General features: G+C 58.6%; 2 protein-coding genes and 1 non-coding gene across 3 annotated transcripts; 2 read left to right on the top strand and 1 right to left on the bottom strand.

The window, feature by feature from the left end:
* Positions 1-4: 4 nt before the first annotated feature.
* H696_06160 (hypothetical protein) lies at positions 5-1,001 on the top strand (the record flags this gene model as incomplete). The annotated part of the gene is made up of 1 exon (XM_009499906.1): positions 5-1,001. The coding sequence occupies one exon, from the start codon at positions 5-7 to the stop codon at positions 767-769; it is 765 nt and encodes a 254-aa protein (XP_009498181.1). The 3' UTR covers positions 770-1,001.
* A 2,589-nt stretch (positions 1,002-3,590) lies between these two features.
* Positions 3,591-4,643, top strand: H696_06159 (hypothetical protein; the record flags this gene model as incomplete). Its single annotated transcript, XM_009499905.1, has 1 exon — positions 3,591-4,643. The coding sequence occupies exon 1, from the start codon at positions 3,852-3,854 to the stop codon at positions 4,641-4,643; it is 792 nt and encodes a 263-aa protein (XP_009498180.1). The 5' UTR covers positions 3,591-3,851.
* A 6,118-nt stretch (positions 4,644-10,761) lies between these two features.
* H696_06158 lies at positions 10,762-10,833 on the bottom strand. Its single transcript has one exon. It is a non-coding gene; the product is annotated as a tRNA-Pro (tRNA).
* Between the last annotated feature and the right edge of the window lie 195 nt (positions 10,834-11,028).

Genomic DNA, 11,028 nt, shown 5'->3' with positions numbered 1-11,028 from the left:
CACCATGATCAAGGCTACCCTCTTTGTCGCTCTCTTCGCCGCTCTGGCCGCCGTTGGCACCGCCAACGCCGTTCCTGCCAGCAACAACATTGATATCCTGGTCAACAAGGCCCCGAGCCCCTGCCAGCACCTCCTTGCCGAGTTTGCCGACATCATCGAGAATGAGCGCGACCGCTGTGATGATGACGCCATTGAGATCGCTGTTGAGCTTGGTCGTTGCATTGTCTGGGCTGCCGACAAGTACGACGGCAAGCCGGTCGACACCTCCAAGGCCTTCGAGGACTGCTCGGAGATTGCCATCAAGCATCGCGACTGGTGCAAGAAGCACGAGCCCGACTCGGATGCCGCCGAGTACGAGCTCCACGAGGAGTACTGCTACACTCGCTACCAGACCTACGCCGGGAACAAGAGCTTCCCCAAGAAGGGCTGCGATAACCTGGCCCTCGAGAAGATTGAGGCCAAGCTCGAGAAGAACTGCATCTCCGGCGGCTTCGCCGGTGTCTCTCTCGACTCCCTGTGCAACAACAAGAAGTGCATTGCCGCCATGGAGGAGGCTCACGAGTGTGGCATGGACCGCTACGCCTCTCCTCACTCCGTTTGCGCTCTCCTCAACAACACCTACTCCTTCTCGGTCTTCTGCCCGGAGGACACCGTTGGCTACAAGACCTTCACCAAGTTCGACTGCAAGGTCCCTGCTCACGTCTACGACTACAGCGAGAAGACCACCGACCTCAAGCCCATCGAGCCTGCCCCCGCCGATAACAACTAAAAGGAAAGAGTCCCTCCAGTTTTCCGGCTTCCTACGGTTCTCTCCGTTTCCCCGCCCTCCTCCCTTCCTTCTTCTCTCAATGCGTTGCCTGTTGCCCCTGTGCCTGGCAGATATGCATTTGATGATGCCATACCCAAGGAGAAGCTCTAGGAATCCTCTCTCCCCCGTGCCCCCATCTCCTTGCATGCATTCAGATGCAATCAACAAATATACGCATTCTCCCTCCCCCCCCCCCCCCCCCCCCCCCCCCCCCCCCGTGTCTTACACCTTGCCTTCTTGCTTTATTATTATCCTGCCTACTTCTTGTTGATATTTTCCCCCCCCTCTCTCCGCTGGAAAGCAGCGGTCGACGACTTTTGATGGCACAATGGCCCAGAGATCCTGTTCTCTGGGCGATGATATACCTTCACAGTCAGAGAAGTTACCTGGCTTCAGAGCTTTTTTCTATCCCCCCCCCCCCCCTCGAAGACGGAAGGAGAATGATATGCACATGAAGTGCGCTTGTATTGCATGTTCCCTCCCCCTGCATGCGCGCGCGCGCGCACGTGCATACAGACGCCACCAAAGAGACGATCCATTATGCGTCGAAAGGGAGGAGGTACGTGCGAGATACCGTTTGCGAAACCCCAAAAGGAAGTTGCTCCTCGCACTTGAGGGACTAGAATCTAGCCAACCTGCCGAGGGGGGGGGGGGGGCACCCCAACACAACCCCCCGAGTCTGTGTACGCGCACCCCTGGCAGCCTCCCAGGCGCCTTTGCCCAACGCCCAAGACAATGATGACGAGGAGAAGGGCGAATCCCAAGTGCCCGTGGCCAGGCCCCTGTCGGCGGGGACCGTCTTCGAGTTCGCGCCTTTTTGTCCTCCCTTTGGTCGCATTACCTCTCAGAGGGGTGCAAAGAGAATGAGAGTAGCCTCGGGAAAAAAAGCCCACACACTTTGGTCCCGCACATATGGACTCTCCACATCCCAAATTGCTCCAGCTGCCGGGGTTGCTCTCGCTTTTCCGGAAAAGGACACCACGGGCTGCCTCGTTTCTCCTTGACTCCAACCCGGCGCCCGGAGGGTAGCCGACCGTGCTCTCAGGGTTTTCGGCCCACATATACAGGCCTGGCTGCCCTCGCCCCTCCCCCCCCCCTCCCTCCCGGGATTGCTCACGCCTCCGCCGGATGCAAACAAAACATGGCCACTTGCTGTTCTTCCCCAAGGTGTCTTGTCTGCGGGACCGTTGGATCTCTTCTGCCATTGGCTTGCCCTGGTGTGCCGACTGCCGATGGCCCCGCTATCCTATCCGCCGCTGTGGCCTCTACAAGAGGCTTCCAGCCACGATTCGCCGCCGGCGAAATTCAAGCACAGTCTACCCGCCAGACGGTGCCCTTGGATCCTGCTCTCGAAGGGCTCTACTAGTCCGGAGTCCTGCGCAGCAGCATGTGTCCGAGCATCTGACATAGGCGCCTCTTGGAGAGCAGTAGCCCTTGGACAATGGCGGGCATCCTCAGCCCGGTTGCTGGTAGCATGATGCTCTTCCTCCCACTGTCCTCACCGTGGAGGAGACACCGGCGCCAACATCGCTCACGCCCCTCCTGAGGGGAGATTGGTGTTGAGCGAGATTTGGAAGGGACAATCGGGACCGGGAGAACTTCGAGAGCATCCTTTCGATCTCCAGGTCGAGGGGCCACTCCTGTAAGAAAGGTCTCAGACCGGGCGCTTGTCCCCCAGATGCGAGAAAGGGAGGCTCGGGGAGGGAGGGGGGGGGAGGGGGGCAGCCGGGGGACGGCCCTATTGAGTGTAATCGCGGATGAGGACGCGTTGCTGGGTTGATCGATCCGCGCGGTCCGAGGGGCGAGCTCGCCCTCTCTCTCTCTCTCTCTCTCTCTCTCTCTCTCTCTCTCTCCCTCTCTGGCCGACAGACCAAGTAAGGGCCCCGCGAACTTGTCTGCGTAAAAATCCTGCCTTTAAAAGTCGAACTTGCAGCTACACATGGGCGAAATGCCCCTTTCGCCCAAACAGGTGGCCGAGCATGAGGAGTAGTCGTTGGTCCATCGCGTGGGTTTAGGGCCATGGAGCTGCATATATAATGGTTCGCTCAGATGAGCGTGGCCAGGAGATCCTGCGAAGCCAGGACCAGGGACCAGCATCGGTTTTTAGGGACCCCCTCCGACTCAAGATTTCTGTTGCCCCCGCCCTGGGCCGGGGCCGGCTCGGTTCCCGCCCGAGTCGGCGCTGCCAACGGGCCCCTGGAGGCCCGGACCATCCTCCGACCTAGACCCCGCGTCGAGTTCACAGGGGAGACATCCCCCCCCCCCCCTTGTGCGTCACCCGCTTCCGGAGCCGCCGCCTTTTCTGGAGTTCAGAGTTGGCACTTCCGAGGACTCAAACATCAAGGTCCTAGTTCTGTCTCCTCGAAAGGCTCGCCCCAGAGGCTCGAGTACATCCTCTCTCCCTCTCTCTCTCTCTCTCTCTCTCTCTCTCTCTCTCTCTCTCTCTCTGCTTCCCCCTCCCCCGCGCGCGGAGGCGTCCACAAGCACGCAAGCGCATTTGTTTGCATGAATCGGGGACGCAAATGCCCCCGCCCGTCCTCGCTGTCCAGGGCCACGCTGCCTCACACCAGGGTGTTCATCTGAGACATCGGTCAGGGGTGAAGGTCTCTTATGAGGCCACATTATAACGGGGTAAAAGGACGGGATTGGGGCGATCAGGCGCGTTGTTCTCGCGTTTCCTCGGCCCAAGCCCGTTCATCGCTGTTCTACCCTCCGGACATGCTCCCACCTGTTACTTGATTCCGAGTGGGGGACCCCCCCCACCCCCCTTTCTTTCTTTCTCTCTCTCTCTCTCCCCCCCTCTCTCCCCCTCTCTCCCCCTCTCGCCCCCTCTCGCCCCAACTATGCAGCCAATATGTCAGCCCTCCTCCCCTCGACGCCCTTCGCTGGGGCTTTATGGTGTAAATGATCCAGGCCAGTCTGCCAGGATCATATTTTTCCGCAAGTATAAAAGACAGCCCCTCCACCTCTTCAGTCCATCCATGTGTCCTCAGTCGCACTCATCCCCGTCTGCTTCGCCCCCAATCTCTCGCCCTCCCCAACGATGCTCAAGGCTACCTTCCTGCTCGCCTTTTTCGCCATCCTGGCTGTGGCCTCCGCCAGCTCCGTGAAGGCCCCCAAGAAGTTGGCTACTCTGCCCAGCCGCTTTGCCGCTAAGCGGGGCGTTGCTAGCCAGGCCATCAACGACGAGGTCGGTGTCATGGTCAACTCCGCTTCCAACCCCTGCGAGTATGCCCTTCGTGATTTCGCCGACGCCATCGAGGAGGACTCCTGTTCTTCCTATGCCCTCCGGCGTGCCCATCAGGTTGGCCTTTGCATGGTCGAGCAGTCCAATCTCTTTGATGGTAAGACTGTCAACACCTCGAACGCCTTCGAGGATTGCTCCAAGTATGCCATTGAGCACCGGAAGTTCTGCAAGAGGGTCGAGCCCGATTCCGATGCTGCCAATGACGATCTCTCGTACTTCTCCTGCCCGACTCGCTACCCTACCAGTGCCGGCAACAAGAGCTTCCCGATGAAGGGCTGCGACAACATCGGCATGGACAAGATCTTCACCCGTGCCTACAAGAGCTGCGAGGACGGCGATTTCCTCGGGTTCTCTCTTGACTCGCTTTGCAACAACAAGAAGTGTGTCAGCGCCCTGGAGGATGCCTTTGAGTGCATCGTCGATCGGTATGCCGAGGACTTCGGCATTTGTGCTCTGGTCAACAACACCTACTCCTTCTCGGTCTTCTGCCCGGAGGATTCCATCGGCTACAAGACCTTCACCAAGCTCAACTGCAAGGATGCCAACAAGTATGCCCTGGTCGCGGATGACTACCGGGATCTTGCCTAAGTGCACCTCTCTTCGGCGCTGGCACATGCAAGCCTGGGCTTTGGCCTTGTCCCCCTTTCCCGGGGCTCCCTCACTTTCAAGAGCTCGCGAAGGCACCTGGTCCGACCGGTATATGGTCCACAACCGATCAAGATCCAGTCCTCTCTCTCTCTCTCTCTCGCTCGAATAAACTCTGCTTTTTAGCCCCGGGGCTCCTCTTTCCCCTTCCTGTCTTCCTCTCTTCATGCATCCCTTTGGCTTGCGTCCGGGTGGACATACTGCTTGCTCATGAATGTACCCAAATTGTGTTGCCAAGCGTCTCTACCCCAAAGTTGGGGGGGGGGGGGGGGGGGGGGGGAAGACATGCCAGGTGGTTATGGGGGACAATGGTGACTGCTTGTGGAGTATGCCAAGGAGGGGCCGGGTCCCGAGGGCCTCTGTACATGGTTTTTCCTGTTGTCCTTGGTCTTGGCCCTCCTTCCTCGTCAATGGCAGATGCCGGTACTGGAGGGGGGTAGGTGGGCTCTGATGTTCGTTTGCCAGAGAGTCCCGCAACCAAGGGGGAGTCACCTCTGCCGAAGGGCGTTCTTGCTCCACGCACTGGCGCTGCTCCCACGCAATAGAGACTTCCCTCTTTCAGGATTGGAGCAGGGAGGCCAAGGTCTTGTCCTGAGGGTGTGTCTGTTAGAAAAGGGCTGATTTTAAAATTAGCCGAGAATGAGTCCATTCGTCCTGGCTATCCCTGTGCATTTGCTTGTGCCACTCTCATGGAAACGGGCAAGGCCGGGTCTCCATCCACCTTCCATCGCATATTCCAAGTGCACCGGGGCCCCAATTCTATCATGTTTGATGGAATGTCCTTCCGAGGATCCCTTTGCTCCTGCCGCGTTTCGATGTTTTTCTTCACTATGATGGCACCGCGGCTTCCCGGGTCCCGTGCATCTTCGCCCCGGTGAAGAACCTCGAAGGGTCGTGGACTCAGTCCACGAGGGTACTTGGCAAGTTGTTATGCCTGACCTGTGGTTCGTTAGGGCCGCCCTCCTGATGGTCCCAGACCATAGTGTTCAATGCGGTTGTTCCTTCGAGTGGAGGAGAGCTCCCTTCCTCAAAGACATTCAGTCTCGGGCGGTGTCCCCATGGCCCATGCGAGCAGACAGCCAAGGGCCTTTTTTTTCAGGGGCGGGGCGCGATATGTAACCGGAGATTGCTCTGAGGTTCCAACGCCGCCTTTGGTCCATGAGGCTGCCCTGAGAGGGGAGACATTTTCCACAGTCGGCTTATCTTGGACAAGCGTCCTCGTCCTCAGGAAAGTCTTCCTTTCAAGTTATGGGTACACACCATCCCGACGAGGGTGTCATCGCCAACACATCGATCACCTTACCCAATAGAATGGCATGCATTTGTGTATGTGTTTGGAAACCCTTCAGCCGATCAATGCCCATGAGGTCGGGGGCGCCCTGGCACCATCGTGCATCTCAACATCCACAGGGCACCGAACTTGTGTTCATTTTCCCGAGCCAGCCTGGCCCCCTGCCGCTCTTGCCCCGGCTTGCCTCTTCGCGGGAGTTCTTGTGGGGTTTGGATGCCAATCGAAACACCAAGCGAGCCGACCAGAGCCGGCCCTCGCTCCTAATCCCCCCGGAGGGGGGGGGGGGGGGGCACACGCCTTCAGATACCCGGGGTGACCTTAAAGTCGACATCGAGCGTCGACCTTCCAAACAACTGGGATTGTGGTGATTGCTCGCCACCTTGGCTGATGCCACAGGGCTGTGTTCCAGTCTCGGGCTTGTGATTGATTCCAAGCACCGAGAGGCATAGTCGCTTTTCATTCCCCCCAGACCCAAGAAGCCAATGGGATCCCACCGACAGGGAACACCTGCTGGCGGAGGGCCTCGCTTTTTTTGGCGGTCTATTGCCCTCGCGAAGCCCACCGGGCTTCCTTTTGCGACAGAGCATCTCCTACCAGGCACCGGAGCCGGACCAGGGCGCCTGCCACACAAGACACGCTCGCCAGGGCTCCGCATTTTCCATGTTCCGCCCGGCAAATTTGCCCTCGGACAGGGCGGGCCAGAGTCTCCTGGCGATGCGCGCGACCAGTCACAATGGAGGTAGTCGATGCGGAGGCTACATCGGCACCCACCCTGGGATGTATCACTCTTCGATATTTCGCTGTCCTTGAGATGCTCCCAGTCTGCCACACACACATCGGGATTGGAGGTTACTTTCCGCTTCGTCATCAGCACCACCTAGCACCCGGGGCCGCCGGTCCGGTCAACGATCCGGGCTAATGTACCAAGCATCAATCCTTGGTAGATTGTCCCTGCACTTCGGAATATTCGCTCGGTTTATTCCTGGGCCTTGCGCCTTCCAGCTATGAATTAGTTGGATATTGCGCATTTCTGGTTGCCCAAATAGATATGAACTCCAGCCACCATACATCGCCCGACATAATCCCGGTTAAAAGCGATTGACGAATGGCTTGGTCTGGAAGACAATGGTTGGTGATGGATAGAGGAAGCCCCTCGGCGCATGGTCTTGCAATCAAGTGCGATCATGTGAGACATTTTCTGACTTTGCACATTCCATTCAATGATCGTGTGATACAGACGGCCGATGATAGCCGCTGCTGACCATTGGCGTTGCAGTTCTTCGTCGCAAGAATCTTGCCTGCTGGGTCACATTGTCCTCGTCTTTAGCCTCTGATTGGCTGATCCTGAGTATGGGCAAGCCCTTCGTCGCCTGCTCACGGAGATGAGTAATTGAACTGGTTGGGAAAGATTGTGGTTGTCAGGGAGGGGGGGGGGACTGTGGGCTATCTTTTCGTTTCGTCAGTGTAGAGTCTTGAGCCCCTGTTCGAAGCCTCCTTCAATCCTTATAACATGGAGGCTGAAACTCCCCTCGCCTCCTGCCTGCCCTCCGCCCCTCTTTCTTCTTTCTCCTGATTTTAAAACGCTCGTCTACGCCCTGGAGTTCCGCGAACCATAGTCCAATCGAACAGACACCCATAGGGATGACTTTCGTGGACATTAAGGGCTTATAGAGAGCTAATGGGGAGGCGTTCGCAGACCACTTTACCTGAGGAATGGTCATAGAGACTCAATGTGTTCCCGTCTTTCGTGGCTTTTTTCTTGGACTATAGCTGGTACTAGTAGTCTGCCTTGTCACCCGACAGCCCCCGGAGCTCGATTCCCCAGTGCTCGGGCTCATCGACACAACAACCCAACATCACGGCACTCTTACCCGGTGGGGCACTTCATTTTCCCCCACTCACCCTTAAACAGTTGATGCGTCATTCGCAAGCGGGAAAGCCAATGACGCCCGCTCACCCCTCTCAAAGAACACAAGCTAGGCCGATGGCCACGGGCATCTGATTCGTGATCTACTCTTGGGCGCTGCAAGTGCTGGCACCGTCCTCCTCGCCAATGGCAGCCGGCGGCGCCAAGTACACATGGCGCTCCCTCCCCCTGCCGAGGCTTCGTGTGGGAAGCTACACAAACGGATCGCTCCCAGTATCCCGGCTGTCTCCGCGTGAGCTCCCTCCAACTCACATCATCACCCACCTGTCGAGAATGCCTGCGGCCGGCGCCTTGCGCCATCGGCATGCACATCTTGTGGCCCCAATGGCCATCCCGAAAGCTACGCATTAATACCCAGAGCCTCCTCCCGCGGGAATTCGAGTCGCGGAGGAGGTATCCCAAGTCGCTATCGCGACAAACGGCTCTCAGTGGTCCCAATACGACACTCGCTCATTTTCGTGAGCCCAAGGTCGCGGCCCTTCGATTTCGGAACATTCTACCCCATGCTGCAGAACCCCCCCCCCCCCCCCCCCTCCCCGGAGGCGATCTCCTGTTGACGAGATGGCAAGTCGGCCGGACAGAAAAGTGTCTCATATGATTGCAAGTGTGTTTTCGACCTCTGCTCGCCGGGGCAGATGACATGTTCCACCTCCTGCGCGTCCACATGGATGGAAGCCAATCGGTTCACGCCCCCGCAGCGTAGTGAGCGCGTTCGTCGGGGATGGCCCACGGGGCCATTTGTTTGGCCATCTCCTGGCTTGTCGAGGGGGATCCGAGTGGGTTTTCGTCTTTCCGTCGCCTGCCTTGGCGGATGCATTGCTCTTGCTGAGTGGAGCCTTTGTGTACGAAAAACTTAGTATTCACCTGGAGGGCACGCCAGTCGGGTCGATTCTTCCGGACACGCGTGCCTGTGGATCGGGAAGCAGCAAGGCGCTGTGCATGGCAATTGAGCTTCCCCCTGAATCGACTGAAATCTTCTCCGCACCGCCAAGGCTGTCCCGTGGCCCGTGTTCGGTGATGTTTCTCTTGGCCTCTACATGATGACCAAAAGTGCCCCGTCCAAGTGGGAACCGAGGCACCGGCCGCGACGCTCGGCCCGTCGGTCCTCGAGCGGCCCTAACGCTCCCTAAGTGTTGGCTCGGCAAGGGCCAAGCACCTGTCGATCTGCCGCCACATCGATCCGCACAAGCTGTCGACCTTTGTCGACAAGGGCTCCTTTTGGCGCGAGGGGGCCCTGGCCGAGGTGCGTCCAAAGTAAGGTCGCGACAACGGGGGACACGTCAAAGTCCTTTTGCACGTCCGCACTAGTCTCCGATGGCCGCGGGCGTCGGGGCATTCGAACTTACCCGCCCGGTCAGCACTACTTTCTTTGTCGTCCTCCGTGTGGCCGGAGAATCGTCCCCACCTTCCAGATCTAATGGCACCCGATTGCCAGCCCTTCGGGGTAAATCACCAGGGAGAGAGTCATGTCACGCCGAGCTACGGGCTGGCTGGCCAGCTGGCCCCGTCTCAAGCAATACGGCCCATTTGGCCAAAGAGGCGCTTGCTCTGCATGGCTATCACTCAGGCGACTTGTACGTGGAGGGCCATGGTCCTTCGCCGCCCCCTCCTCCCCCCTCGCCAGTCAATGTGTCTGAGGTGGCAGTTCTTTAATCCCCTGCTCCTTCCTGCCCTCTCATCGCCCCGGCGGAACATGCCGAGAGAGCGAGGGCCGTAACTTGGTCATCCCCAGCTTGGGAAGACAATTGCTTTCGCAGGGCGAGGGAAAGGCCCATGTCGGTGTGTGTGTGTGTGCGTGTGTGTGTGTGTTCGTCCGTGCGTGTGTCTGCAGTTCAAGCAAACTTGGAGGCCCTGGCTGGGGTGGCCTTCCTCGAGCCGAGGTCGTAATGTCTCAGAGCGTGGCTTGGACCATTGTGGCTTTTCAAAGACCTGCACATAGGCTTTGTAGCGGGCTCCCTTCACGGCAAGTGATGCCGAAAGTGCGGCCGACGATTTCCCTCACCGGCGAGGGTGGCTCTCATGCCGTGCTGGCCTGTTCCTGGGAGGCCCGAAATATCAGGCGGATATCTTGCGGTCGCGATCGCCCAAGCGAAACCATCTCCGAGAGATTACACCCGATGTCGCGTCCGCCCCAACTTTGGAGTCACGTCTGTCGTGCCAAGGTCCGACCATTTCGGACACCCCGGAGGCAAGGACAAAAGGGCGGTAAGTATGCCCCAACCAGGACCAGCATGCCGCCTGCTCGGATTGATGGATTTGGCAGCATCCAAGAGGAGCAGGCGCGCGGGTTTTTTTTTTCCCGCCAACATGGCTGCCGCTTGCCTCGACACGCGAAACCCGCTTGATTCCTCGCGGGATCCCCAAACGGTTGGCCACTCTTTTCCCAGTTCCTCTCGGGGAGAATCTCCCTTCCTCTGACTGATGTCTCCTATTCCATCTCCCGCCCCCCCCCCCCCCCCCCATCTTCCCTACTTCCGGGGCAGTTTCCACATCTCACAGGCGAGGCACGACTCGAACCGGACCTCGTCCAGCATAGTATGCCTGGTTGACTGCTCTTGAAAGTGGGAATCCCTTCATCGGGATCGGGGGTGATCAAGCTCCAATCCCTTGCCCATCCGGGGTCACTTTTCCCCGCTGGAGGACATACCCGCCAGGAAACCCCTGTTTCTGACATGCCTTCAGCCGGGCCCGGGAGCCAAAGTCATTGATCGCGTGCGTGTCTGAACGCACACAGATGTTGGGCACAAAAGAGACACATGTGCCCCGTCGCGCATCTTCCGGGAGGGGCTCCGGTGGTGCGCGGGCGGGCAAGATGAGCAAGCTCCAAAGATCGAAAAAGTATGGGGGAGATCCGGGAATCGAACTCGGGACCTCTCGCACCCGAAGCGAGAATCATACCACTAGACTAATCTCCCACCGATAAGTGGTCAGATCGAAATACAATCACTTAAAGATGATTGTTGTCCGTGCGTCGGAAGTTCACCATCCGGCGGCCCCGCCCACCCGACCTCCGCTGCCAGCTGCCCGGGATCTCTGAAGGGGGGAAAGATCGCTGAAGATGTGTCGAAACGATCGGAAAGCGGGGCCTATAGGCTCGGCAAGGGGGGGGG

This window comes from Fonticula alba (genome assembly GCF_000388065.1).
Source record: "Fonticula alba strain ATCC 38817 unplaced genomic scaffold supercont2.21, whole genome shotgun sequence".
In the NCBI taxonomy this organism is placed as follows: domain Eukaryota; order Rotosphaerida; family Fonticulaceae; genus Fonticula; species Fonticula alba.
This window is presented reverse-complemented; position numbering and strand designations above follow the sequence as displayed.